Source organism: Oncorhynchus nerka, linkage group LG20 (genome assembly GCF_034236695.1).
Source record: "Oncorhynchus nerka isolate Pitt River linkage group LG20, Oner_Uvic_2.0, whole genome shotgun sequence".
NCBI lineage: Eukaryota > Metazoa > Chordata > Actinopteri > Salmoniformes > Salmonidae > Oncorhynchus > Oncorhynchus nerka.
This window is the reverse complement of record NC_088415.1, coordinates 71,724,894-71,752,465: the sequence shown is the minus strand read 5'-3', so window position 1 is coordinate 71,752,465 and position 27,572 is coordinate 71,724,894. Positions and strand designations below refer to the sequence as shown.

At 42.3% G+C, this 27,572-nt stretch overlaps 2 protein-coding genes across 7 annotated transcripts; one reads left to right on the top strand and one right to left on the bottom strand.

The window, feature by feature from the left end:
* Positions 1-751: 751 nt before the first annotated feature.
* LOC115103071 (trimethylguanosine synthase) lies at positions 752-19,605 on the bottom strand. Its single transcript, XM_029623683.2, has 13 exons — positions 19,300-19,605; positions 19,128-19,192; positions 18,540-18,688; positions 16,566-17,271; positions 15,530-15,644; positions 8,706-8,792; positions 8,331-8,502; positions 7,000-7,351; positions 6,685-6,849; positions 4,240-4,383; positions 3,600-3,816; positions 2,959-3,037; positions 752-1,067 (listed from the first exon to the last, which is right to left on the bottom strand). Exons 1-13 carry the CDS (start codon positions 19,410-19,412, stop codon positions 954-956), a joined length of 2,478 nt encoding a protein of 825 aa, XP_029479543.2. The 5' UTR covers positions 19,413-19,605; the 3' UTR covers positions 752-953.
* On the top strand, positions 19,525-27,572 carry LOC115103072 (DGAT1/2-independent enzyme synthesizing storage lipids-like). Of its 6 annotated transcripts, none has more exons than XM_029623684.2 (8): positions 19,525-19,619; positions 23,816-23,875; positions 24,465-24,859; positions 25,293-25,460; positions 25,765-25,958; positions 26,190-26,250; positions 26,344-26,483; positions 26,623-27,572. In XM_029623684.2, exons 3-8 carry the CDS (start codon positions 24,535-24,537, stop codon positions 26,725-26,727), a joined length of 993 nt encoding a protein of 330 aa, XP_029479544.1. In that variant the 5' UTR covers positions 19,525-19,619; positions 23,816-23,875; positions 24,465-24,534; the 3' UTR covers positions 26,728-27,572. The 6 variants fall into 6 exon arrangements, with proteins under 6 accessions (XP_029479544.1, XP_064861806.1, XP_064861807.1 ...); XM_065005734.1 differs by having other exon boundaries at positions 19,605-19,619; positions 22,643-23,875; XM_065005735.1 differs by lacking the exon at positions 19,525-19,619 and adding an exon at positions 19,639-20,464.

Genomic DNA, 27,572 nt, shown 5'->3' with positions numbered 1-27,572 from the left:
ATTTGTCACAAAGCTGTTCAGTACTTTAAAAATATCCTCTCCTGTTGTCCTGGTTTCCAGTGGTTTGTAGAAGAGGATGATCCTTAACTGACCCCACATAAATGTAACGGACATATACCAGGAGCTGTGCCAGGCCTGCCACGTCTGTTGACTCATCCAGCTGTAACACATAGAATTCACTGGCTTGTATGCGAAGCAGCCATGTCACTGATGCATCGTGAAGCAGTATTGTTTGATGAAGGCATTGTCTGTAGCTTTTTGTGCCTTTTACATGTTTTTTTTTAAAGGAAAATCTAAATGGACTGTTTGAAAATGTAAATCACATTTTCATTTGGCGTACCCCTGGGGGGAATAGCCGTACACCAGTTTGGGAATAACCGCCACCAACATTTTTATTGTCTGCTTAGATATGCATCCAGATATATCCTTCGGTAGGCAGGCCCAGGCTTGCGTGTCAGTGGGAGACAGAGGGAGCTACTAGGATATCAACACATCAGCTCAACTGAAGCCGAATCAAAAATGGGGCTCAACTGTTGGTCAGGCCACAGAATGACAGCAGGTCTGGTTGCGTTTGTGGTCACTGCTGTGCGTGGCGGGGGGGCTGATCTCACAGAGAGAGCCCCATCTGTGGACCCAAGTACCACTCTGTGCTGACTGGCTGTACTCTGATGCCCATCTATCTATGCATATCTAGTGTGTAGATAACATTTGAATGTATTTCTACACAAAAAAGACAATATTGAGAACCAGGCAATGTAAAACGGCATAGTTAGCTTTAATACAAAAATAGATAATGCAACAAAATGTGTCTTTTGAAAAATAAAAGCAGTAAAACGTGTATAACCACATGGCCAGACTTAACTCAAAACATCTGATGGGATGTCTACACATCATCATGCACTAAACAAAAACTGGCCTCAAACAGATCAGGTTTAGCATTAGGTCAAATAAAACTAGCAATCTGATTTAATCAAATTACCAAAATATGCAGTTATTGTCTTTAACTTGTTGTTGAGAAAGTTCTGTTCCACCTCTACTCTCCCACCAGGCCCTGCAAGAGAGGCGATCTGGAACCCAACCATAAAAATAAAACATTGTTACTATACTAATTACAAGTCCGAGTCATTGACATGAACATTTATTATATAGAGAAAAAAAATAAGCACCTTGATTTATAATGGAAAGTTTTTCAATGAAAAGTAATGTAATAGATTTGTATGTAAATCTAGTACACTGTATGGTTAAACATCCCTGTCTGTTGTTCGGTGCACAAAGCTGGCAAGTTATTATTTACAGAGGCTGCCTTCAGAGGCAGCCCAATTCAGATTTCTTTTCACTAATTGGTCTTTTTGACCAATCAGATCAGCTCTGAAAAAGGCCTGATGTGATTGGTCAAAAGCCCAATTAGTGGAAAAAAAGATCAGAATTGGGGTGCCTATAAACTCCGCCCTGTTTGCTAAACCACAGTAACAGTTCTGACAATAACAGTAAAGGCCAAACAGAGCCAGACTCAGACCTAAATACACATTTTTTATTTAACTAACCTTAGTCAGATCCATCACAATCAAACCCCTCTAGAGAATGAAACAAAAAAACAATAATACTCACTAACTCAGACTAAAATAAATAGGGGCCTCGTGCAAATAGTATTTTGATCAACTGGGTGGCTTGGGTCAATGTAGTTCTATACACTCCCCTCTGTATTTATTTGGACAGTGACGCTACTTTTTCTTCTTCTACGTCTTTCTGCCTCAACTTTCTCACTCATCACTCACAATTAATGCATAATTATGCATAACCATGGTACCATCAACATTAATGTAGAAGTGTTCAGAAACATCTTCTATTCTAGCTTAAAATAAGTGACAATGCATTATTCACCATTCAGTTCCTATTGGGCAAAACATAACTGGAAACACAACCAAATCAAGCTGTGAATGCATCCAACAAGTTTGTAGAGTGGCAAGTGATGTCATTGTGTACAAGGACTATGGGACCAAATAGTAAACGTTTGACTACTTTAATACACTAAGTGAATTTGGCCAAATACTTATGACTTCTTCAAAAGGGGGGACTAGATACAGGTAAAACAGATGTTTAAAAATACCCTAAAATAAAATTCTGCACTGTCGCTTCACATGAAACAATCCCAAATCCTGGGGAATATAGCCAAATTTAAATATTTTAGCCTCCTTGACCAAATAAATACGGAGTGGAGTGTGCTTCTTCTATACTCATTATACTTATCTTCTGATAACAGCCACCAAGTAGTAGTAAACCTGCACTCAAAATAGTTAGATATGCCACTGCTAAATAAGTAGGTCAATAGGTTACCAAATAGGTGACAGCCTGCTTTGTTAGACTGCTGATAACATGCATGATGGCATAATGAAATCATCATAAGGCCTATGTAGCCTTTCCCAGCTCTGGGAGCCTTTGATCAGACAGTGAGAACACTTACAGCCACGGGATAGCACACAGATGGGCAACCAAGTAAATAAAGGAGAAGTATGGACATTCCCCAAAACATGCTCAGTAGAGGCTCAGCTGGGCAGGCAGGCGCCTGGCATAATCAGCGCTGACTAAGGCTATGTCCTAACCTTTCCTGAAGTGTGCACTTGCACATTTTCTTGCCTGGATTTATCAAATGGTGGCAACTCCCTCTAGCCAATCCTTATACCAATCCAATGACGAGGAATGTTTCAAGTACACACTTTGGGATAAAGGTGGTGAATTGGGATGCAACTTTGATCCTCTTCCATAAAAGGAGCCCTGCTGAAACGTCACACTTCTATAGGCCTTCAGACTGTACTGCTGTACTCTAATTTACACTGAAATATCAACAAATAGAAATGTATCTTGAATCAATCGTAGCCAAGCATGACTAGCATGCACACCGACTCAACATCCAAACATGAGTTGCAAACCACCAATACTCCACTTGTCCATATAACCTACCTGATCCATGTCTGCATTTCGTGGGAGGAAGTACACAATATTATCAGATATCATTTTGGACAACCTGAAAATGTCAAAAGTATTAACAGTTAAGGAAAACAGTGTTCAACTCTTCTACGACAACGTAATAGAACGCTACAATGCATGTAAATACTAGTGGAATATAAAAAGATGGCAAACTCAGATTGGCAAGCAAAGACCAACCCACAAACAAAACTAACTGCACATCCCAAGTTCCTCAAAATTTAAAAGGCACTCGCACATCTGAGCTGTCTTTTTTACAGGTGCATGGTAACAGTTGAATCAAATGAGAAAATAGAAAGAACTCGCACACTGCTCTTAATAGTATCACTCGTCTTTAATAAGCTTCACGGCCCTCGTCAGAACGTGAGGCTGATATGTAAAGCTTATTAAAGAGCAGTGATACTATCAAGAGCATTGTGCGGGTTCCTTCTTTTTTCTCATTACATCCACAATTCCTGTCTTCACATTCCCCCTTAGCTAGCTAACAAACTGCTGGCCTTGTCCCTCTGCCTCCATCTGCGTGTACCTCTGCCTCTCTGCCCGGGTCCGTCTCGGAGTCTGGCCTGTTGCCTGACTAATAGCCTGAGAGCAGCTTCATTGTGAGAAATAAAGGATATCCATTTGGCGCCATCATGGTCTTGATATCGAAGACGTCTGCGCTGAGGTAGTCTGGGCCGCCCCAGGGGGGGCTGAGGAACACCACGTCCGCCCGCAGACGAGGTGCCAGCTGCAGGAAGTCTCCCTGCACAAAGTCGATGTGCTCGGCCACCTTGTAGACCTGGGCGTTGTGCTGTGCCAGGGCCAGACGCACTGGGTCGATGTCAATGGCTAGCACTGCATGGGGGCAGGGACATGGAGGACAGAGAGTCAGACACACAGGGAGTACCACGCAGGACAACGTGCTCTATCTGTTTAAATGTCTGGAGGAAGGGAAAGGGACAGACGGCATCTCAAATGGCACCGTATTCCCTATGTAGTGCACTACTTTTGACCAGGGCCCATAACTGCACTACATATGGAAAGACACGCAGACTTGAGTCAGACACACAGGGAGAACCACTAAGGACAATATGACACACAACTGTTAACCTATAGGATATAATATGGGCCCAGAGGTTTTTCTGGTCACGTCACAGGGTCAGGAATACTCTTGCCCTATTTTATAAAGGCAGACACAGTAACCAAAAATATCTACATTTTTAAGATATTAAAGCAAAGGAGCCTCTGAAACTTGGCTCAAATATGATGCTACTATACCCCTCTTCCCAGTGAGGGCAAACTGGATGGCATTGCCTCCCACTCCACAGAAGGCGTCTATGATGAGTTCAGAGTGGAAACTCTCCTGGACCCTCAGGGCAATGTGCTCTGCTATCTTCTCTGGGGTAACAGAGAACCAGCCCTCTGTACAGACAGACAAACGGACAGACAGGCTTTAACAAACTGAATACAAAGATGCAATTAACATTCTCTCATTTTACCATTCATTTTAAAATTATATATATATACACACACACAGTGTAGAATTGTTTAATTTATTGATTCATATTTTAATAAATCATAATTTATTGGATTGGGGGGTGATCCCCAATGCAAAGCATAGCCACCAGAGGTCAGTCAACTGTAAAATGGTTTTGTCCGAACAATGCCAAATATTTTGGTTCATTATTGATTTATCAAATTTGTCCAGAAATATGATATCTAATTGATTGATTTTCGTGGGCTCATAAGTCATGCTAGTTCCATTCGCAACTTCCCCAAAATAACCAAAACACTATTAGTGACGATTACATTTTAAAACAGCTGTCATTCACAACATTTTACTGCAGGCAAATATTAGGCCTGCTGGAATATAAAGTAGGTGTGTGTGTATTTTCAATTATATTGAGAATAGCCTGAATATATCATACAAGACAACCCAAAAACGATTGAATAAGTATGCTGTTATTATTGAGGTATATTTGATAGACTATGTGGCGAGGCTGGGATGCTTCATAGACCAACCACGTCCTCCGGTCTCTCCTCACCTAGACCATCTGCCTTTATTCTCGAGCAGCCATTGCTGGTTCCTTTTCAGTTGCTTGTTTTCACAGCCTCCTCAGAGGCACACCTGCTAAGGCAAACAATGCTGGGAGCGCACTCTTCTCTTGGAACGCTTCACGTTACTCTCTTTCATTACAGTCCTCATCCCTCCCTCTGTTCTGAGAAAAGGGTGTTTCACAAAGAAACATGGATGGACTTTCCAATTGAGCTCAAGGGAGGATCCATAGATACATTTGGTTTGTTTTCCTAAATGTTCACTGAGATGGGAGATATTCCTTTCAGTTTGTAGTGGATTCTCAAAACCGATTGCTGTTCCTGAAGGAAACCTCTAACACCAGTTTTTATTACCTATATGACTTCAGTCCCAAAATACTAGATTACCCCTCCTCACACTCTGCTCTCTATCATCAGCCAGGCACTGCTACATGAGGCTGTATAGACTTTCCTCCTGTACCTAATTGAGCAATAGACACCATATGAATCTGATAGGACTAGGTGTAAATCATTTGGACTGAGTTTCAGCCATGGTGTGGTATGTATCCTGGCTCTCCTCTGTTGACATGAATAAGTGAGAGGTTACGAAGGCTCTGATCTCGTTTTCAAACAGAATTCGGAATGCACTGTGAAAGATCTCTGATTGGAGCGAGGGGAACATATTAGTCATACTACTTTGGAGAATAGGGAGAGATTCGGCAGGACGAGATTGGCCCTCTGATAACAGATAAGCTCTTTGCCAGAAAAAGGTTGGAGAACCACTTGACGTTTTGAACCAATGTTAAAATCAATGTTTAAAATTATAAATCAAAAAGGATGCATTTGGAGGATTTCAGTGGAGGTGAAAAAATAGCTTTTATACCAGATCACTAACAGTATGAATATTTGTCCTTCTAGAGTACAAGGTTGCTTCTGTTTCTGCTACAGGATCTACACTTTGTGTTGGAAATGGAAAACTAGTCCTTCTACTTAAATGAACCTAATCTGCATACAGAGTGCCAATCATTAGTCTCTTATCAGTGCATCCGTGTTTAAAAACGGAGTCATAGTCTGGTGCACTTAAATGAGAGGACATGTGCACGAGCAGGGAACGAGGAAGCGGGCGGGAGGGAGGAGGCGAGAGAGAGTAGACTTGCTCTGCTGGGAGACAGGGAGGAAGCCTGCTGGTGTCATGTGATGCAGGAGGGAGAAATGTGAGGTATGCTTCACTGGCATCAGCACTTCTCCCTAAAGACAGACAGAGGTGGGCCCTGCCTGCCAGCGCATCCATGTGCCCTCTACATCCCCACCACCACATCTCAACATCCCTGACTCTCTTCCCCTCTTGACAACATGTTAGACTTCAGGAGCAGCAAAACTGTATCTTATACCTCGGACATACAGCCATTCGTTTCTCAACCAGAGAAAAATACTTAACATTCAGTCACCTTGAGAAAATCCTTTCCTTTTCAGAATAAAGTGCATTCCTGAATCACATTTGACCCTCCGTTTGGGCTGCATTAATAGATGTGGTTGGGAGACTACAATAGGAGAATAGTTCTTCTCAAACTAGAGGAATATTAACAACAATATGGAGGTCAGGTAGTTCCTCCATATGATTAACCCTTTCTGCTGGAGCCTGTATGAACAAATTGAAAGTGTGTGTGTTCTGTTTGCTCCGTGACTCACCGTGGTCCAACTTGATGCCCTCATCGAACCTGGAGAAGAGACGGTAGCGCTGGGCCCAGTACTTAGCCAGCTCGGGCTCCGCTGCAATCTCAGCTGGCATCACTCCATATTTTCCTCTTTTCTTTGTCTTCTTGTTCTTCTTCTTACCAGTCTTCCCAGTAGACTCTGGGAAATAGGCCGTGCAAAAGTAGTAAATTGTACAAGACTTCAACAATCAAACAAGAAATACACCCCAACAAGTATAGATCTGACATGAACGCTTGATGAAAAAGCCCTGGGTTAGAAAAAGGTCTAAACTGGCTGAGGCAAACCAACCTGTGTTATTATGTTCAAGTGCATTGAGAACTAAGTAGTCTGGTATGTCCAGTGAGTACACCGCTCTTCTGAATTGAATCTCTTCATCCTCTTCTTCTTCCTCTATTCTGGTAAAGATGTTCTGCTGGGAGGATTGAGGGAGCTGCTCAGTACAGTCCAACTCCAAACAGAGTTGAGGACTATCTTCCTTCATCTCTTCCTCCAGTCTCTCTTCTTCTCCCTCTGACTGTGGACAAGCAGGCCTCTCCTTGTCGGCATGCTCCCCATGCTCATGCAGCTGGCCTTTTGACATGTCTGGGACGGCTGTGTGTGTGCCGTTGTCTTTCTGAACCCTCTGGAGGAAACTCTGAACCTGAAAACAAGAGCAGCACGTGAGTGAGTGCGTGAATACAACAAACACGCATGACCAATGAACGCTAGAGGAACAGAGAAGCATCACAACGAAACCATACTTTAAAGTAGGCCTCAACAGGGCTCAAGTCATTTCTACTGTGCCTGCTGGATGATGGTGCCATTTGCTGCAGACAGTAAATACTGCAAGTCTTGCCCAGAAGATCAATCCAGTGAGCTCAAAACAAAGATCAATGGAAAAGCACTGCATTTAACTGGTTTAAGTCCTCTCACAGTGCGACACATGACTTAATAATGTCTCAACACCGTAGAAACACACCGATGTCCACTATACCTGTAGGCACTATACCCGTAGGCCACACTAAGTCATTACCTTTCTGAAGTGCAGTACCTTGACAAGTTTCAATTGCTCTGGGATAATACAATCCTGCACAGTCAGCAAACAGAACAGTAGCCTTTCCTAGCCTCTCTACCATGGTTTGAATAAGCATGTTAGAGTTCATATCGACCAGCTGAACACACTCTTCCTTTACTCCTCAAGGTCAGTCTTATCAAGGAAATGTGACTGACTCAAATAATGATGATCCGTGAACTTTAAACAGTGCGGCTACCCTCGGACCAGTGCAGCGTGGCGGCTCATTGTAAATAGATTCAGTTGGTTGAAACAGCAGCTGCATGCATAAGAGAGATGTGGTGTGTCAGAGGAGGCCAGCACTGACAGGAGGGGAGGGAGGACGTGAGTATTGGCTGTGCTCCCATTCTCTCCTCTCTCTGCCAGTGGAGACTGAGGCAGAGTAAGAAATGAGGTAGACCTCTCTGAAAAGGCTCCCCAGTGTTAACCACAGGGCATTTCACCCACCTGTTAATCCAGTCAGGAGCTGCTATGAAATGTGGGTGTGCAGTACTAAAACGAGAGTGATTCTATTAGTATCGCAATCAATAGTAATCGTACTGTTTGAAAATAATTTGTAAAATTGTACTTTTTGAAAGGTCTTAGTCAACTTGGGCTCGGTGTTATCTCCCTCTTCAGTAAAGAAGGTGTGCGTGTTGTGGCAAGCTGCTTTCCTCCCTCCATGTTTCTTCCTATTCCTCCCAGCCCTACTTCCATGGTGGTGACTGGGGCTGGGCTTAAACTTCAGCACGCTCTCAATCCTAAAAAAAAAACACAACATAAAGAGACTGATATTCTAAGAGGACAATCAACCGTTTGTACATACACCTGGTTTATTTTCAAAATGTCACCCTATTGCCTACATACTGTATAGTGCACTACTTTTTGACCAGGCTGGGTCAAAAGTAGTGCACTTTATAGGGAATAGGCTCCCATTTGGGACGAGGGAGTAATGCTGACTTACATGGGGTCGTGGCTGCGCTTTAATCCCAGTTTATCCCAGGCTTCATCCACAGACATCTGAGGGTTCTCCTCCACATCCAGTTCATGACTGGGTCAACAGATCAGTAGACGACAGATCGATACACAGCATTAGCCTTACACACCATCACAATGATCGAACAAGACTGCATTCCAATTGGTACCATATTCCCTATATAGTGTACACTTTTGACTGGAGGGCCCTGGTCAAAAGTAGTACACTATATAGGGAATGTGTAACCAACAGTAGAATGTTTATGAGATGCAATAAACAAGAAAATAGGAAAATGTAGAAAAATATTGTTATAGTCTCACAAAGCATTGTGTAGGCTAAATCACATATCAGTCCCCAGTACCAGCCTTTGGGTTGGAATGGGCCATCACGTGATGTTTACTGATTTATGCATACAGATTCCATTTACAGAATCCTTGGTTATTGAAACATGGAGAAGCATCGAAATCTGTGTCTTGGACATGAACATCTCCTTCGATCAAAGTGAAATTGAAAAGACTGATGATAAGCACTTCCATTCATTCCCCTGGCTGACACTTTTACATGCACTGCATCATAGCCAATAATGGAAGCCTTTACAGGGTGAATCGTAGCCAATGGAATCCTTTACAAGGTGAATCGTAGACAATGGAAGCCTTTACAAGGTGAATCGTAGCCAATAATGGAAGCCTTTACAAGGTGAATCGTAGCCAATAATGGAAGCCTTTACAAGGTGAATCGTAGCCAATAATGGAAGCCTTTACAAGGTGAATCGTAGCCAATAATGGAAGCCTTTACAAGGTGAATCGTAGCCAATAATGGAAGCCTTAACAAGGTGAATCGTAGCCAATAATGGAATCCTTTACAAGGTGAATCGTAGACGATGGAATCCTTTACAAGGTGAATCGTAGACAATGGAAGCCTTTACAAGGTGAATGTAGCCAATAATGGAAGCATTTACAAGGTGAATCGTAGCCAATAATGGAAGCCTTTACAAGGTGAATCGTAGCCAATAATGGAAGCCTTTACAAGGTGAATCGTAGACGATGGAAGCCTTTACAAGGTGAATCGTAGCCAATAATGGAAGCCTTTACAAGGTGAATCGTAGCCAATAATGGAAGCCTTTACAAGGTGAATCGTAGCCAATAATGGAAGCCTTTACAAGGTGAATCGTAGCCAATAATGGAAGCCTTTACAAGGTGAATCGTAGCCAATAATGGAAGCCTTTACAAGGTGAATCGTAGCCAATAATGGAAGCAATTTACAAGGTGAATCGTAGCCAATAATGGAAGCCTTTACAAGGTGAATCGTAGCCAATAATGGAAGCCTTTACAAGGTGAATTGTAGCCAATGGAAGCCTTTACAAGGTGAATCGTAGCCAATAATGGAAGCCTTTACAAGGTGAATCGTAGCCAATAATGGAAGCCTTTACAAGGTGAATCGTAGTCAATAATGGAAGCCTTTACAAGGTGAATCGTAGCCAATAATGGAAGCCTTTACAAGGTGAATCGTAGACGATGGAAGCCTTTACAAGGTGTATCGTAGCCAATAATGGAAGCCTTTACAAGGTGAATCGTAGCCAATAATGGAAGCCTTTACAAGGTGAATCGTAGCCAATAATGGAAGCCTTTACAAGGTGAATCGTAGCCAATAATGGAAGCCTTTACAAGGTGAATCGTAGCCAATAATGGAAGCCTTTACAAGGTGAATCGTAGCCAATAATGGAAGCCTTTACAAGGTGAATCGTAGCCAATAATGGAAGCCTTTACAAGGTGAATCGTAGTCAATAATGGAAGCCTTTACAAGGTGAATCGTAGCCAATAATGGAAGCCTTTACAAGGTGAATCGTAGACGATGGAAGCCTTTACAAGGTGTATCGTAGCCAATAATGGAAGCCTTTACAAGGTGAATCGTAGCCAATAATGGAAGCCTTTACAAGGTGAATCGTAGCCAATAATGGAAGCCTTTACAAGGTGAATCGTAGCCAATAATGGAAGCCTTTACAAGGTGAATCATAGCCAATAATGGAAGCCTTTACAAGGTGAATCGTAGACGATGGAAGCCTTTACAAGGTGAATCGTAGACGATGGAAGCCTATACAAGGTGAATCGTAGACGATGGAAGCCTATACAAGGTGAATCGTAGACGATGGAAGCCTTTACAAGGGGAATCGTAGACGATGGAAGCCTTTACAAGGGGAATCGTAGACGATGGAAGCCGTTACAAGGTGAATCGTAGACGATGGAAGCCTTTACAAGGTGAATCGTAGACGATGGAAGCCTTTACAAGGTGAATCGTAGACGATGGAAGCCTTTACAAGGTGAATCGTTGACGATGGAAGCCTTTACAAGGTGAATCGTAGCCAATAATGGAAGCCTTTACAAGGTGAATCGTAGCCAATAATGGAAGCCTTTACAAGGTGAATCGTAGCCAATAATGGAAGCCTTTACAAGGTGAATCGTAGCCAATAATGGAAGCCTTTACAAGGTGAATCGTAGCCAATAATGGAAGCCTTTACAAGGTGAATCGTAGCCAATAATGGAAGCCTTTACAAGGTGAATCGTAGCCAAGAATGGAAGCCTTTACAAGGTGAATCGTAGACGACGGAAGCCTTTACAAGGGGAATCGTAGACGATGGAAGCCTTTACAAGGGGAATCGTAGACGATGGAAGCCTTTACAAGGGGAATCGTAGACGATGGAAGCCTTTACAAGGTGAATCGTAGACGATGGAAGCCTTTACAAGGTGAATCGTAGACGATGGAAGCCTTTACAAGGTGAATCGTAGACGATGGAAGCCTTTACAAGGTGAATCGTAGACGATGGAAGCCTTTACAAGGTGAATCGTAGACGATGGAAGCCTTTACAAGGTGAATCGTAGACGATGGAAGCCTTTACAAGGTGAATCGTAGACGATGGAAGCCTTTACAAGGTGAATCGTAGACGATGGAAGCCTTTACAAGGGGAATCGTAGCCAATAATGGAAGCCTTTACAAGGTGAATCGTAGACGATGGAAGCCTTTACAAGGTGAATCGTAGACGATGGAAGCCTTTACAAGGTGAATCGTAGACGATGGAAGCCTATACAAGGTGAATCGTAGACGATGGAAGCCTATACAAGGTGAATCGTAGACGATGGAAGCCTTTACAAGGGGAATCGTAGACGATGGAAGCCTTTACAAGGGGAATCGTAGACGATGGAAGCCGTTACAAGGTGAATCGTAGACGATGGAAGCCTTTACAAGGTGAATCGTAGACGATGGAAGCCTTTACAAGGTGAATCGTAGACGATGGAAGCCTTTACAAGGTGAATCGTAGACGATGGAAGCCTTTACAAGGTGAATCGTAGACGATGGAAGCCTTTACAAGGTGAATCGTAGACGATGGAAGCCTTTACAAGGTGAATCGTAGACGATGGAAGCCTTTACAAGGGGAATCGTAGCCAATAATGGAAGCCTTTACAAGGTGAATCGTAGACGATGGAAGCCTTTACAAGGTGAATCGTAGACGATGGAAGCCTTTACAAGGTGAATCGTAGTCAATAATGGAAGCCTTTACAAGGTGAATCGTAGCCAATAATGGAAGCCTTTACAAGGTGAATCGTAGACGATGGAAGCCTTTACAAGGTGTATCGTAGCCAATAATGGAAGCCTTTACAAGGTGAATCGTAGCCAATAATGGAAGCCTTTACAAGGTGAATCGTAGCCAATAATGGAAGCCTTTACAAGGTGAATCGTAGCCAATAATGGAAGCCTTTACAAGGTGAATCATAGCCAATAATGGAAGCCTTTACAAGATGAATCGTAGACGATGGAAGCCTTTACAAGGTGAATCGTAGACGATGGAAGCCTTTACAAGGTGAATCGTAGACGATGGAAGCCTATACAAGGTGAATCGTAGACGATGGAAGCCTATACAAGGTGAATCGTAGACGATGGAAGCCTTTACAAGGGGAATCGTAGACGATGGAAGCCTTTACAAGGGGAATCGTAGACGATGGAAGCCGTTACAAGGTGAATCGTAGACGATGGAAGCCTTTACAAGGTGAATCGTAGACGATGGAAGCCTTTACAAGGTGAATCGTAGACGATGGAAGCCTTTACAAGGTGAATCGTTGACGATGGAAGCCTTTACAAGGTGAATCGTAGCCAATAATGGAAGCCTTTACAAGGTGAATCGTAGCCAATAATGGAAGCCTTTACAAGGTGAATCGTAGCCAATAATGGAAGCCTTTACAAGGTGAATCGTAGCCAATAATGGAAGCCTTTACAAGGTGAATCGTAGCCAATAATGGAAGCCTTTACAAGGTGAATCGTAGCCAAGAATGGAAGCCTTTACAAGGTGAATCGTAGACGATGGAAGCCTTTACAAGGGGAATCGTAGACGATGGAAGCCTTTACAAGGGGAATCGTAGACGATGGAAGCCTTTACAAGGTGAATCGTAGACGATGGAAGCCTTTACAAGGTGAATCGTAGACGATGGAAGCCTTTACAAGGTGAATCGTAGACGATGGAAGCCTTTACAAGGTGAATCGTAGACGATGGAAGCCTTTACAAGGTGAATCGTAGACGATGGAAGCCTTTACAAGGTGAATCGTAGACGATGGAAGCCTTTACAAGGTGAATCGTAGACGATGGAAGCCTTTACAAGGGGAATCGTAGCCAATAATGGAAGCCTTTACAAGGTGAATCGTAGACGATGGAAGCCTTTACAAGGTGAATCGTAGACGATGGAAGCCTTTACAAGGTGAATCGTAGACGATGGAAGCCTATACAAGGTGAATCGTAGACGATGGAAGCCTATACAAGGTGAATCGTAGACGATGGAAGCCTTTACAAGGGGAATCGTAGACGATGGAAGCCTTTACAAGGGGAATCGTAGACGATGGAAGCCGTTACAAGGTGAATCGTAGACGATGGAAGCCTTTACAAGGTGAATCGTAGACGATGGAAGCCTTTACAAGGTGAATCGTAGACGATGGAAGCCTTTACAAGGTGAATCGTTGACGATGGAAGCCTTTACAAGGGGAATCGTAGCCAATAATGGAAGCCTTTACAAGGTGAATCGTAGACGATGGAAGCCTTTACAGGGTGAATCGTAGCCAATAATGGAATTTACAAGGTGAATCGTAGTTCAATTCAATCCACTATGAAAAATATTTCAGTCACTGTCAGCATATACAGTGGCAAGAAACCGCATGTGACCCCTTTGGAAATACCTGGATTTCTGCATAAATTGGTCATGCATTTTGATCTGATCTTCATCTAGGTCACAACAATAGACAAACACAGTTTGCTTTACTAATAACACCCAAACAATGTATACGTTTTCATGTCTTTATTGAACACCGTGTAAACATTCACCTTCCAGGGTAGAAAAAGTATGTGAACCCTTGGATTTAATAACTGGTTGACTCTCCTTTGGCAGCAATAACCTCAACCAAATGTTTTCTGTAGTTGCGGATCAGACCTGCACAACCGTCAGGAGGAATTTTGGACCATTCCTCTTTACAAAACTGTTTCAGTTCAGCAATATACTTGGGATGTCTGGTGTGAACGGCTCTCGGTCATGCCACAGCATCTCAATCAGGTTGAGGTCATTCTGTTGTTGATTTACTTGTCTTTTTGGGTTGTTGTTCTGTTGCGCTTCAATTGGTGGACATATAGCCTAACATTCTCCTGCAAAATGTATTGATAAACTTGAATGAATTTTTCCATCTGATAGCAAGCTGCCCAGGCCCTGAGGCAGCCCCAAATCATGATGCTCCCTCCACCATACTTTACAGTTGGGATGAGGTTTTGATGTTGGTGTGCTGTGCCTTTTTTTCTCTCCACACATAGTGTTGTGTGTTCCTTCCAAACAACTCAACTGTAGCTTCATCTGTCCACACAATATTTTGCCAGTAGCGCTGTGGAACATCCAGATGCACGTTTGAAAACTTCAGACGTGCAGCAATGCTTTTTTTGGACAGCTGTGGCTTCTTCCGTGGTGTCCTCCCTTGAACACCATTCTTATTTTACGTATCGTAGGCTCGTCAACAGAGATGTTAGCATGTTCCAGAGAATTCTGTAAGTCTTTAGCTGACACTAGGATTGTTCTTATCCTCATTGAGCATTCTGCACTGTGCTCTTGCAGTCATCTTTGCAGGACGGCCACTCCTAGGGAGAGTAGCAACAGTGCTGAACTTTCTCCATTTATAGACAATTTGTCTTACCATGGACTGATGAACATCAAGGATTTTAGAGATACTTTTGTAAGCCTTTCAAGCTTTATGCAAGTCAACAATTCTTCATCTTAGGTCTTCTGAGATCTTTTGTTCGATGCATGGTTTACATCAAGCAATGCTTCTTGTGAATAGGAAACTCAAATTTTGTAAGTGTTTTTTATAGGGCAAGGCAGCTCTAAACAACATCTCCAATCTCGTCTCATTCATTGGACTCCAGGTTAGCTGACTCATGACTCCAATTAGCCTTTGAGTTCACATACTTTTCCCAACCTACACAGTTTAAATTATTTATTTAATATAGACAAGAGAAATACAATTTTGTATTATTTTAAGCACACTATGTTTGTCTATTGTTGTGACTTAGATGAAGATCAGATCAAATTTGATGACCAATTTATGCATAAATCCAGGTAATTCCAAAGGGTTCACATACTTTTTCTTGCCACTTGAAACAGTGATTTCCAGTTATACTATTCTTGGTACTATATATATTCTTGGTACTATATTGCTATGCCAACATTAGGAAGAGGACAATACTGTAAAATACTGCAAGACATATGAACATTTAGATAAATTGCCATGTAGCTTACCTTCGCTTAAGTTTTGGGACTCTTCCATCTGGCGGTTCATCATCTTCATCACTATTAGACGCTCTTCTCTCACCTGATCCGTTGTTTTCCTGGTGACACCTGCCCTGTTTGGAATCTGAAGGGGGGAAAAAAAGTGTACATCATTTGTCCCTACAACATTGCATTCTACATGCATGTTTTCCTTGCAAGAGGAGAAAACGGGGAACGAGAAGTCAGCATGTGGTGTAAAACAATGCTACAAAGCCAGATAAAAACAGAAATACTATGAAACAGAAATGACAGCAGTGTTGTGTGGGATCAGTCACAGACAAGATGGAAAGTTCCATTTTTACAGAGCATCCATCACGGTCTACAAAGTCACAGAGAGGAGATGGCCGTTGATTCAGGCAGTGGTTCTTTGCTCGCTCTGACTAGAGGAACCATTAAAAATGCATGGACCTGTGTCACATGGTCCTTTCATTCAAAGGAACACATCTTTTGATAGTACAATGCATAAAATATTCAGACAGTCACCTACACTTTGGAAAAAGCCCCAAATTACAAGGACTAAAATATATATGTTTTAAAGGATGTGTGTGGGACTTTGCTATCGCCTACCCATTCTGAGTGCAATAGGCTACTTTAATGACATCTTTAGTAGGGTCGGGACGATACCAGTATCGCGATACTCCTTAGTATTGTGTCAAGGAAACAAAACACGAAGCAGATTTAAATGACTTAGGAAAACAGCCCTGATGTTGGAAACAAACATCATTATGTTGTCATCCAGAGTCGCGTATATTTACTTTCCAAGCTAAAGCACACGATATTTGAAGTGTTTTCTAAAGGACCAAAGAGTGAGGTCTGCCTAGTGTTTTCATTTTGCATGGAGAAAAAAAAAACACGATACTGGTATTTAGGTTTTAATAGATTTGAGCGCAAGAACTGTGGGAATCACTGCTATATCAACATAGTGTCAGTCTCCTCAACGATATAGCATAGTTTCCTGAACTGAGAGACAGAAATATCATGTTTGTAGGCGGGTGAAAGGTCTCACCTCTTAATTCAGTGGACTTAGTTGATGAGGCAGTTCTTTTACGATTACCACCATCACAAGGTTCATCATTTCCACAGACATGGTCCACTTGTTGTTTGCTCAAATCACACTGACCAACTCCCTCTGACAGAAGGCTCATCTGCCCAATCAGATCGACCACTTCACTAGTGCCCGCCTCACTCCGCTCCAGCCTTCCTTCAAACTCTAAATCCCCTGGGTCACAACAATGAGTCGGCTCTCCTTCAGCTTCACCCTCATGTCCAGGCTGCTTTGTTTCAATGGGTGTACTGCTTGAGTAGTCTATGGTCCATCCCTGGGCTGCCCAGTAGTTGAACTGCTCCCAGTAGTAGAGAAAGGTGTGGCTGGCGTGATTATCCCATGCCTCCTTAGTGCCTGGGCTGTCCCAGGGGGGCTCTGCTGTGGCTGGACAGCTGGAAGTCTCAGGGTGCTTCTCCATCCAGCCCTGCCACAACAACCCCTCTCCCTGCTGGCTCCAGTAGTCTTCCCAACCCTCCTGGGCCTGTGAGGGTTGAGGTTCTGCCTCAGTCTCTCCTTCGGGCCTCTCACTGAGATCAAACCAATCAAACGCTGGCTTGGTGCTTTCAACACTGGGATCATCCTTCTGTGACTGGAGTGGATCATCTTCATCCAGATTCTCAGGGGCTGCTTCCCAGTGGTTGGCATTCTTCCTCCTTAACTTTCTCGCCTTTTAGGAGAGACACAAAGACACTAGGTGAGAGAGCATAGGACTACATGTGATAGTGACCCTAACCCACAAATATAGAACATACACTATAGGCTACAGTCAGAAATGGTAGAATGATGTTTTTGACAGTGTGTGCAGGATTGTTTTTGTTGTTGCCTGATTTAGATATGCTTCTGCTTAGAATATCTGACATTTTGGTAAACTGTGTTAGTCAACTTGTCTATAATTAGATACATGCTGCTTCTCTTCGTCACTATATGTTGCCTTAGAAGACTTAAAAAAAAAACTTGCTCACCAGAATAAATCAGTTTGCAAACAATGTAAAAAATAAAATGGAGTTAATAAAGCCGCATACAAACTTGGTCTCTTTTTTGTTTTCTTGAGTAAGGTAGCTCCACAATGCAGGTGTTTCAGCCTAGCTCAGTGGATTATGTGCGTAGGGGTTGGTAATGTTCTCTAGTTACGCCGTGATTGGCTCAGTGTTCTGCCATTCATGGGGACACCACATCACCGCCAAATCTAAGTGTAGAGCTAGAAAATTCAAGCCCCTTGGGTGATGCCAAAGAGTTACATTAGAAGTGCCCATCCAAGAAGGATCAAGGTCATTGGCCACAGATAAAATGTCAAATCACGTTATCTACCGTAGCTTTAATTGGACTGATCATGTCAACATCTTACTTTCAAAATCTTAGCTAGCAGACATCATCATGAGGTCTACGATCTACTGGCAAATGCTTTTTAATCCTTGTCATATGAAGATAAATAATAGATTAAACGTATCGGTACTCATCAGCCATAAACAATATACAAGTTGGAAATTGCAAATTTAAAAATGAGTGGTTTGGAAGGAATCAGTGACAGAGGCTAACTGCAAGGATTGCTGAGCAATCACTAACTTGCTATTCATTGGAGTGGGTGGGTGGTTCCAAGTCTGGGTTTAAGGGTCTCTTTCCAAGCTTAAAAGGATAGACATTCAACATTGGGCATGCTGTCAATCCAGCACGACTTCTGCCGTGCTCAAAACAACTGTTAACTTAGTACTGGGAAATCTGACTTCAGTGAGTTCAAGACAACTGGGAACTCTGGGAAAATAACCTTAGACTGCTGCGCCACTTGAGGTATTGTTCCCTCTTTTTTCGGATATAACCGTAGGGACTGCGGGTTATGAGTCAACCTGCACATCAGTAATCGGAGCAACATGACCTCTTTCTTTTAGGTGGACTCTCTGGTGAAGGATAAACAGGCAATGTTTACTTGCTACTACTTACAGATTTCCTCTGTGCAGAGGAGCTTATGAACTCCACAGGCAGTCCCATTCTGGCCATAAGCTGGGCTTCTTCATCAATTGGTTCATCCTCCTCCTCCTCCTCAGTATCTTCATCTTCTGCCTGGTCCTCTCCATGCTCATCCTCTGCCTCTGAGTGCAACAATAGGCTGAGTTACAGACAACTTTCAGGTTTCAGAAAAGGTTGGCAACATGCATGTCAATTATTGGGAGTGGTTAGGTTAGCCAAGTGCAACTCAACTCCAAGACATACTACAGAACAACGGAGTTAACCTGCAAGTAGTGTGGCAAACTGGAGCTCCACGTCACACAAAATGATTGATTGTGTCAAACTATGGATTTCAGTAACCATAGCCCGCAATTACATGGGACAATAACCTGTGTAATTGCGGGCTACTCACTGGATGACGAAATCCGTACTTATGATCAAAACTTGTATGAGATGTCTGAGCTCCAGTCGGTCACACTAGTCTGATCAACGCCGTTGATGTGAAGTACATCGTGTCGTTGAGCTTTACTTGACTAGGGTTAGGTATGTGCAATGACGTATACTACATTGGTTATGTCCTACCTTGCAGCCCACCTTCGGCCAAGTTAGTGATGTCTTTACGGTCAGATCTGTACAACTCACGATCCCTACACCAGGAGAAAAAGAGGACACAGTCAAAGTGAAAACAATGCAACACAGTTTACATTGTGTGTTGTACTTGTATAGTAACTATATAGGTAGCTAGCTCACTTACTGTACAAAGGCTCTCGAACACAAGCAGTGTATAGTCCCATCATCTCCAGCCAAGCTCCTTTGGATGAAAATAATGTCGGCAACCACATTCCATTTTCCATGATCAATCATCATGTTCACACTTGTTAGCTAGATAACGTTAGCGGGAAATGTAAATAGAGAAAGGCTCTTTCACTGCGATCGAGGTTCATCCGGATACACACACGTGTTGGCTACAATGACATCCGTTCCTGGTTGTGTCACATGAATAAGGAACCGGGTAAACCAGGACAAAAAATATCAGGAATCTTCCTCTCCTCGACCTACCAAAGGGATCAAAATGTATGTAATGATTTCATAACAATATTGTATTGTTATTTATGCAATGCTAGTATTGGTGTCTATGCAGTGGATGTTCTTAGCTTTTGCTCGTGTCAAGGCTAGTTGTGGTAATTTATTATAGCTAGTCTCAGGAAGTAGCTAGCTAGTTTGCTAATATTTTAACTGTGTAAATTGGCAAATCAGCTAGCTAATCTAGGGAAATTCTGATCCGATATTTACATTTACATTTAAGTCATTTAGCAGACGCTCTTATCCAGAGCGACTTACAAATTGGTGCATTCACCTTATGACATATATATATATTTTTTATTATTAGGCTGTCTATGTATAAAGTTAATTTCAAGTTGGAGCTACTTAGATATCTAGCACTCAGGTGTCAGACAGCAGTTAGGCTGTAACTAGCTCAGTCAACTGTCACATTGTGTTAAATATGGAGGATACATTAAAATAGTTCACTCATTCCATTTACAATTGCGAACAAGTGTCAGTTTCGGTCTGCTTAACCAGCCGGGTGGCTCTCTGATGTATAGCAGCTGGGTCTGGTGGTCTGCTGATGGTGCTTTCAAGACGAATGGGAACTCGGAAAAATACGAGGTCAAATCCTGACATCAGTGATCTTCAGGTCGGAAAGTCGGAGCTCTAGAAAGAGGCCCGAGTTTCCGAGTTGGAACGGTCATCCAACTCGGTATCCAAACTCTTTTCCGGAGCTCAACCCCCCCTGATGAGCTCATAGAAGGGTTGGCTGCCAACGTTACGAAAATGATCCACCCGCATCCACCGTGCGTTATGATTCTGAGTGGTCAGATAGCTAGTAACAATGAAATGAAGCTGGCATGTGGGGAATCGTAAGTGGCTCGTTTCAGCAAGTGTTAACTTGTTGTTGATACCATATCTTGTGTTTAGGTGTTTTGACCGATTTTCATGTCAATGCTAATATGGCATAATATTCACTAGCTAGCTAACAACAACTCCAACGATGTATTTGAGATACAAAAAGTGCTCATTGTGCAAATGTGTTTTGTTTTCAATAAACATTTGGAGACTAAATATAGTTTACATTTCAACAATCTCAGCCAACCCCGTCTTTTTTGCTTCATAGTTGTGCAGGGGTCGTTTTCTTTTGCTAGCCCAAAGGCCAGCAGATGGCGATATTGAGACGTTTCATATTCAAATCAAACGTTTTCGTCACATGCGCTGAATACAACAGGTGTAGTAGACCTTACAGTGAAATGCTTACTTACAAGCCCCTAACCAACAATGCAGTTTAAAAATACAAATAAGAAATAAAAGTAACAAGTAGTTATAGAGCAGCAGTAAAATAACAATAGCGAGGCTATATACAAGGGGGTACCGGTAATGAGTCAATGTGCGGGGGTTAGTCGAGGTAATATGTACATGTAGGTAGAGTTATTAAAGTGACTATGCATAGATAATAACAGAGTAGCAGCGGTGTAAAAAGAGGAGGGGGGCAATGCAAATCGTCTGGGCAGTTGTTTTGGACTCCCCAGCTAGCACAGTGGATCTGGGCCGATTCTGCCTGAGAGTCAGACTCGGCTGACGTCATATGGCCCGAGTCTGGGCCGCCTTTGGCAGTATTACTTATGGAAAGGATGCGGGGTTATCTGGCTCAAATGTATATATTACTTGGGACTCGGACCGATTTGGGCTATTCTCTGGTAGATGATTACATGGGCTGCTTTATATAATTAACATTTCATTTATTTTTCCATATTTTATAATTGTTTCTGTGAAAAAAGTACAATTAACATTTAAATGAAATTCTTTAAGAGTCCTGTGTAATATTTGGATACTTTGCAAGGCAAAAAGTGTGGATGGAGCCTCCCGAGTGGCGCAGCGGTCTAAGACACTGCATCACAGTGCAAACTGCTTGCTACAGATGCTGGTTCGGGACCCGTGCCGGCTGCGACCAGGAGACTCATAAGGCAACGCACAATTAGCCCAGTGTCGTCCGAGTTAGGGGAGGGTTCTGGTAAGATGCTGGCAATGTTGGCTGAATTCCTGTAGACAGAAACGGCCCGTAGTACTTGCAAAGTGATCACATAACCAGCTAAGGAACATTATAACACATCACCACGTTACAATGTCAATTGAATATCATTAAATGTCTTCATATTCAGCATATTCTGGGCTGATTCTGGGCAGTCATTCATTTTGATCCTGGCCTCCTGGAAGAGGGCCGCTTCTGGGTCGATTCCTCTTTGCTAGCTGGGGCAGCATGAGTTCATAAAAGGGTTGGCTGACAACGTTACGAAAATGATCTGCCCGCATTGATGTTGCCCAGAAGCCGTGCGTTATTATTACAGTCCAAAGGGAATCCATGCAACCGGTTATATACTCATATACCCTGTGGACCGGTCCGTACATAAAACATTCACCATTCAGTCTGCAAAGGTGTTGAGTTCCTCCTTAACTTCATTAAATAGCGAGAAGGCAGAAAACAAAGTGGGAGTATATGCATACTTTCTTTATGACACACCATTTTCCACCACTATGCTAGAGTGGCTAAATGCTAGTCCCGGATGTGGCGTTCAGCCGATCAGGTTGCAGCAATCTTGTTTTTTTTACGCTTGCTCTGAACAAATGACTATATGATCACGTGACACCATTAATTCCTCTGTGAAGACTCTTTGAAACCAAATTAAGTCGGTTAAAAGGTAGCCTCAGCGATATGACGCAGATGCAGAAAGTAAACATAATAGTGGGTCAGTTTCCACAACAATTAAGCGTGTTGAAATAGAGCTATGCTACCCAACCCGAGCCCAATGGGCCCTGACATTACACATCGGGTTAGGTAACACCGAATTGATCAGTAACATTTTGAAGCTGAGCCATTTGCTTGTTCTCTACTGTGCACTACAGTCATATCTGACTAAGATCATAACATGGTGCCTCAACCTCATCAAATATAAAACAGGTGAGATTATGAAAAAAATAAAGTTTTGTCAGATTTTAGTGACAAAGTAGCTAACAGCTAAGTGCTCTCATGTCTCTTTATTGAGCAGAGCAGCCCAAGTGGAGCCGTTGCTATGGATACACACAGACTCAGAGCCGCCAGCGGAGCGCATGCAGAGCGAGCTGTGCGCAGGGAGTGAGTGATAAACAGAGAGGAGCAGCTAATGGGTTTACTAACAGAGTAAGTTATTTCTGATTTGGGGTTTCGGTCAAGGCCTGGCCTTACATTTGGGGGGAAGCAGTCATACCTGGGTAGGGTCTGAACATTGCGTGCATGGGTAGGGCTTAAAATTCATGCCTTTGCTGTGCTCTACCTTGGCGCTCGGGGCTCAATTTCTCCACTGTTTTGGTGCTCTGGCTACCATGCTGTGAACAGCGTGAAGCGAATCCGTGCACATGCGCAGATACTGTGTGAGAGCGAAGTCTTGCATCTCTCTCATCTGCGGTGCTGCTCGTGACAACCATTGAGTCTACCTTTTTAAGATGGCATCTCATGTAGACAACATACGCAGTTTGAGCTACTCCGGGAAGTGACATTGCAGGCTAGCTCAATACCCCCCTCCCATCGAGTAACTCAAGTTGAAGGCCACCTGGGTACTGCAGGCTGCCATTAGCAACTCAAATATCCTTATCTTATTCTGTGTTCTGTTTTTGATGTTTAAATAATCAGTTCCAGGAAGTACATCTGCTGTATTAGAAGCAATTATTGGTACCATGATTGGTTCAAAACATTTTCTTATTTACGCGAAGATTGACCACGAAGATCACAGTTTTTCAATTCACTATACTGTTTTCTGCTAACAATGCGTGCAGTTGCGCGGTCAGCCATGAACCTCTGTGGCTTAATGAGAGGGGGAAGTTGTTCTCCCCTGGTCTGAATGCTGTGCCTAATGTCAGGAAGTAGCATTAGCCACCACAGCATGGTGTTGAAAAAGGTGTTTCATAAAGAAAGCATATCCCCCCCCCCCCCCGCCTACTCGCCATTAAATCCAGTTAAGGAGGAAATGTACGCTTTTGCAGCCCGAATGGAGAATGTTTTCTGGACGAACCAGTCCATGTATAGCCGGCTGCATGGATTCCCTTTGGACGGTAAGATGAAACGTCTCAATATCGCCATCTGCTGGCCTTTGGTCTAGATAGAAAAAATGTGGGCGTTGGATGTCTTGCTTTCTCTTCTGTGTCTGATTGTGTCAATGGCTTGCCCTTTTACCTTTGTCTTTCAGGTGTTTCATGTGAGCCTGGTATGATCTGTCCTCAGTACTATTTACACTGGAAGAAAAAAGGTTTGTGAAACATCTACCAAAATGTTGTGTAACTGTAAGTCATCCTGGATAAGTGCTAAATCACTCAAATGTTTTAAAAAATAGTTGCAGTGAAATGTGTTATGTTAAAGGGTCAGCCATAGTATTAAGGCGCCCCTGGAGCAAATGAGGGTTAAGTGCCTTGCTCAAGAGCACATCGAAAGATTTTTCACCCTCAGCAACCTTTCAGTTACTGTCCCAAATCTCTAACTGCTAGGCTACCTACCGCCTAAAAATATACATTTTCATTCATTCAGTGATGATACAAATGCAACCATTTGATTACTTGCAATTTGTGTTGCTTCTAAAGTAGCTGCACTTCATCTAGCTAACTTGATTGCTCAGTTTATAAATGCATGCTGATTTTATTTATTTGAGATTTAGCATGGTGTGTAAAACATTTAATACTTGAGTTTTCATAGATACTGTATGGCAAAGTTGTTTTTCTATCCGATTCCCACTTTAAACAATGTTTGCTCTCTGTCTTCGCAGAACAAATATTCATATGAATTTATTAGACTGTACTGAAATATCACCTTGTTAGCCCTCTTCTCTCTATTCTGTACTCCAGGCCTGCCCATTGGCAGATGGTATCCTTATTCGACTTGGCTTCCTTTGGGAGAGGCTAACTGTGTGGCAGTATGTCAGATGGGAACGAGTCCTGCATGTTCAGAGATGGAGCCGAGTTTGTGGCCTGCATCTTTCACACATTCGAGGAATGGTCAGGACTAGGACCCCTGGAAGACTATCTGAGCTATCTGGAGTACCTGGCCTGGGTTTTCACCCCTCTGGTCGTTGTTTTCATCCTGCCCTTCCTCATTGTGATCCTCCTCTACCTCTCCATACTCTTCCTCCATGTGTACAAACACAAGAACCAGCTCAGGGAGGCCTACTCCAACAACCTGTGGGATGGTGCTAGGAAAACTCTGGCAACGTTGTGGGATGGCCACGGGTTCATATGGCACGGTATTTATATATTTATATATATATATATATATGCAGTGAGCTCCAAAAGTGTTGGGACAGTGACAATTTTGTTGTTGTTTTAGCTCTGTACTCCAGCACTTTGGATTTGAAATGATACAATGACTGAGGTTAAAGTCCAGACTGGCAAAAATATTGTGACCAATTCACTTGTCTATTGAAATAGTCAACAGTTTAGCATTTGGTCCCATATTCCTAACTTGCAATGATTACATCAAGCTTGTGACTCCACAAAATTGTTGGATGCATTTGTTTTGTTTTGGTTGTGTTTCAGATTATTTTGTGCCAAATGGAAATGAATGGTAAATAATGTATTGTGCCATTTTGGAGTCACTTCTATTGTAAATAAGAATATAATATGTTTCTAAACGCTTCTACATGAATGTGGATGCTACCATATTCCCTTTCTTGACAGGATATGAAATCCATGGTATGGAGAAGATTCCCGATGAAGGAGCAGCTCTTATAGTCTATTATCATGGGGCTATTCCCATCGACTATTATTACTTTCTGGCAAAGGTCCTCATTCAGAAGGGACGGATAGTTCACTCAGTCGCTGATCACTTTCTGTTCAAAGTTCCAGGTAAAATCTTCACAGATCCATTTCCCAGTATCTAATTATAAAGGTGGAGATGTTTTATTCAGTGTATGTGCCCTCTGTATGTAGATGGACAGTTAAGTGTACAGTATATAGCCTACAGCTGCCTTAGTCCATTCTTACAACATGAGCTACTAAGGCTGCGTCTACGCAGGCAGCCCAATTCTCCTCTTTTTTCCCCAGTAATTGGTCTTTTGACCAATCAGAGATCTGATGGGACATATCTGAATAGTGGAAAAAAAAGAGCAGAATTGGGCACTAAAAGCTGACCTGGTATTCTTCTCTGTAGGGTTCAAGCTGCTGTTGGAGGTGTTTAGTGTGATCCATGGGCCCCAGCAAGAGTGTGTGAAGGCACTGAAAAGTGGCCACCTCCTGGGCATCTCACCTGGAGGCGTGAGGGAGGCGCTCCTCAGTGACGAGACCTATCAACTGCTCTGGGGGAAGAGAAAGGGCTTCGCACAAGTGGCTATCGATTCCAAAGTGGTACATGTTGTTTTTTACATGTTGTTTTTTTGTCTCCTTCTGTCTTCGTTCTCAAATGGCACCCTATTCCCTATGCAGTGGACGACTTTTAACCAGAGCTCTATGGCTGTCTGGTGCCCTATAGGTAATAGGGTATCATTTGGAGACAGACAGTGCATGTCACTTTCCTCTTACACAGAAGCATCACTTTATCTGAAGTCCTCTTACATGTTTGTCTTTACATTTCTTTAGCCAATAATTCCCATGTTTACTCAAAACGTCAGGGAAGGATTCCGATCTCTCGGCGGGTTAAGTATGCTTAACTATTCATTTTAATTGCAGGGTGACAAAACATTTTTTAACTTCACAGAAGAGCATAAATTAACTTGAAAATGTTATTTCTCAGGCTTTTTCAGATGGTCGTATGAAAAATTCCGCGTGCCGATGGCCCCCGTCTATGGGGGTTTTCCTGTGAAGTTTCGTACATACTTAGGTGACCCCATCCCATATGACCCTAACATTGGTGCAGCAGAGTTAGCTGAAAAGGTAAGACATTATGCAACTGTGGCACATTTCTGTAATTCAATGGCTATTTACTGTCTGAAATGTAGAGTACACAAAAGTCAAATGATTGGGAAAGATGGGGTCAGAGTGAATTTTCCTAATCTTTCTTTCTGATTTTCAGACCAATCAAGCAGTTCAAGCACTCATTGACAGACACCAAATTATTCCTGGGAATGTCCTTCGAGCACTACTAGAGCGATTCCACAGCAGGCATAAAGAAAAATAGCCATAAGGAATATCATTTTTGTTGTTGTTATATGAAGCAGTTACATATTTTTTAAGACACTGTTACATATTGAAAGTATTATCATGTGATCAGTTGAATGGTTAACTACAGATTTGGATCTTAATTTGAGCCAGTCTCCTATAGCAGGAAAATAATCCTGTAGATTATAATTAATGGACATTTTTGTAGCGGTTGATACATTTTTCATAAGGAAAATCAAGTTTGAAATTTCAAAGTGGAAATTACGAACTTCAGAAGCCTTTTTAACCTCATACACTACAAACTTCTCCTACAATAGGCTGATCAAATTAAGGTCCTGCACCTATACATTATTATTGTAGGTGTACCTTCAGGAGCTTTTTGCACTCAGATTTTGTCACAAAACAATATGTACCGAAGGTAAATTGTTACGGTATAATACACCGTAATTGGTTAATGTCAAATGTGCATATTGAAATTGTATAGTGTTTTTTGTGCAAGTATGTAGATACTTTGATTCAACAATTGATTTGCACACATTGTTCTAAATTCCACCACTGCCAACAATTTCTATTTAAGAGGCCTTTATTTTGATTAATAACTGCAAATATTGAAACGATATAGCAATTGCTATATAAGAAGCAATACAGGTATGAAGACCGGGCAGCTTTATTTCCTTTCACCTGGGTAAAATGTTTGAAATTTTATTTAAATAATTTTGTAATTTCCCCCCAAAAATGCATTGTGGAATTATGTAAGTATGTACTGTAGTTGTAGCCTATGCACCGTTTTAAAATCTATTGAGGTCCATTATGAAACAGGACAGAAATTATTTGTAATGTTAAAATAAATATATTTTATTATGA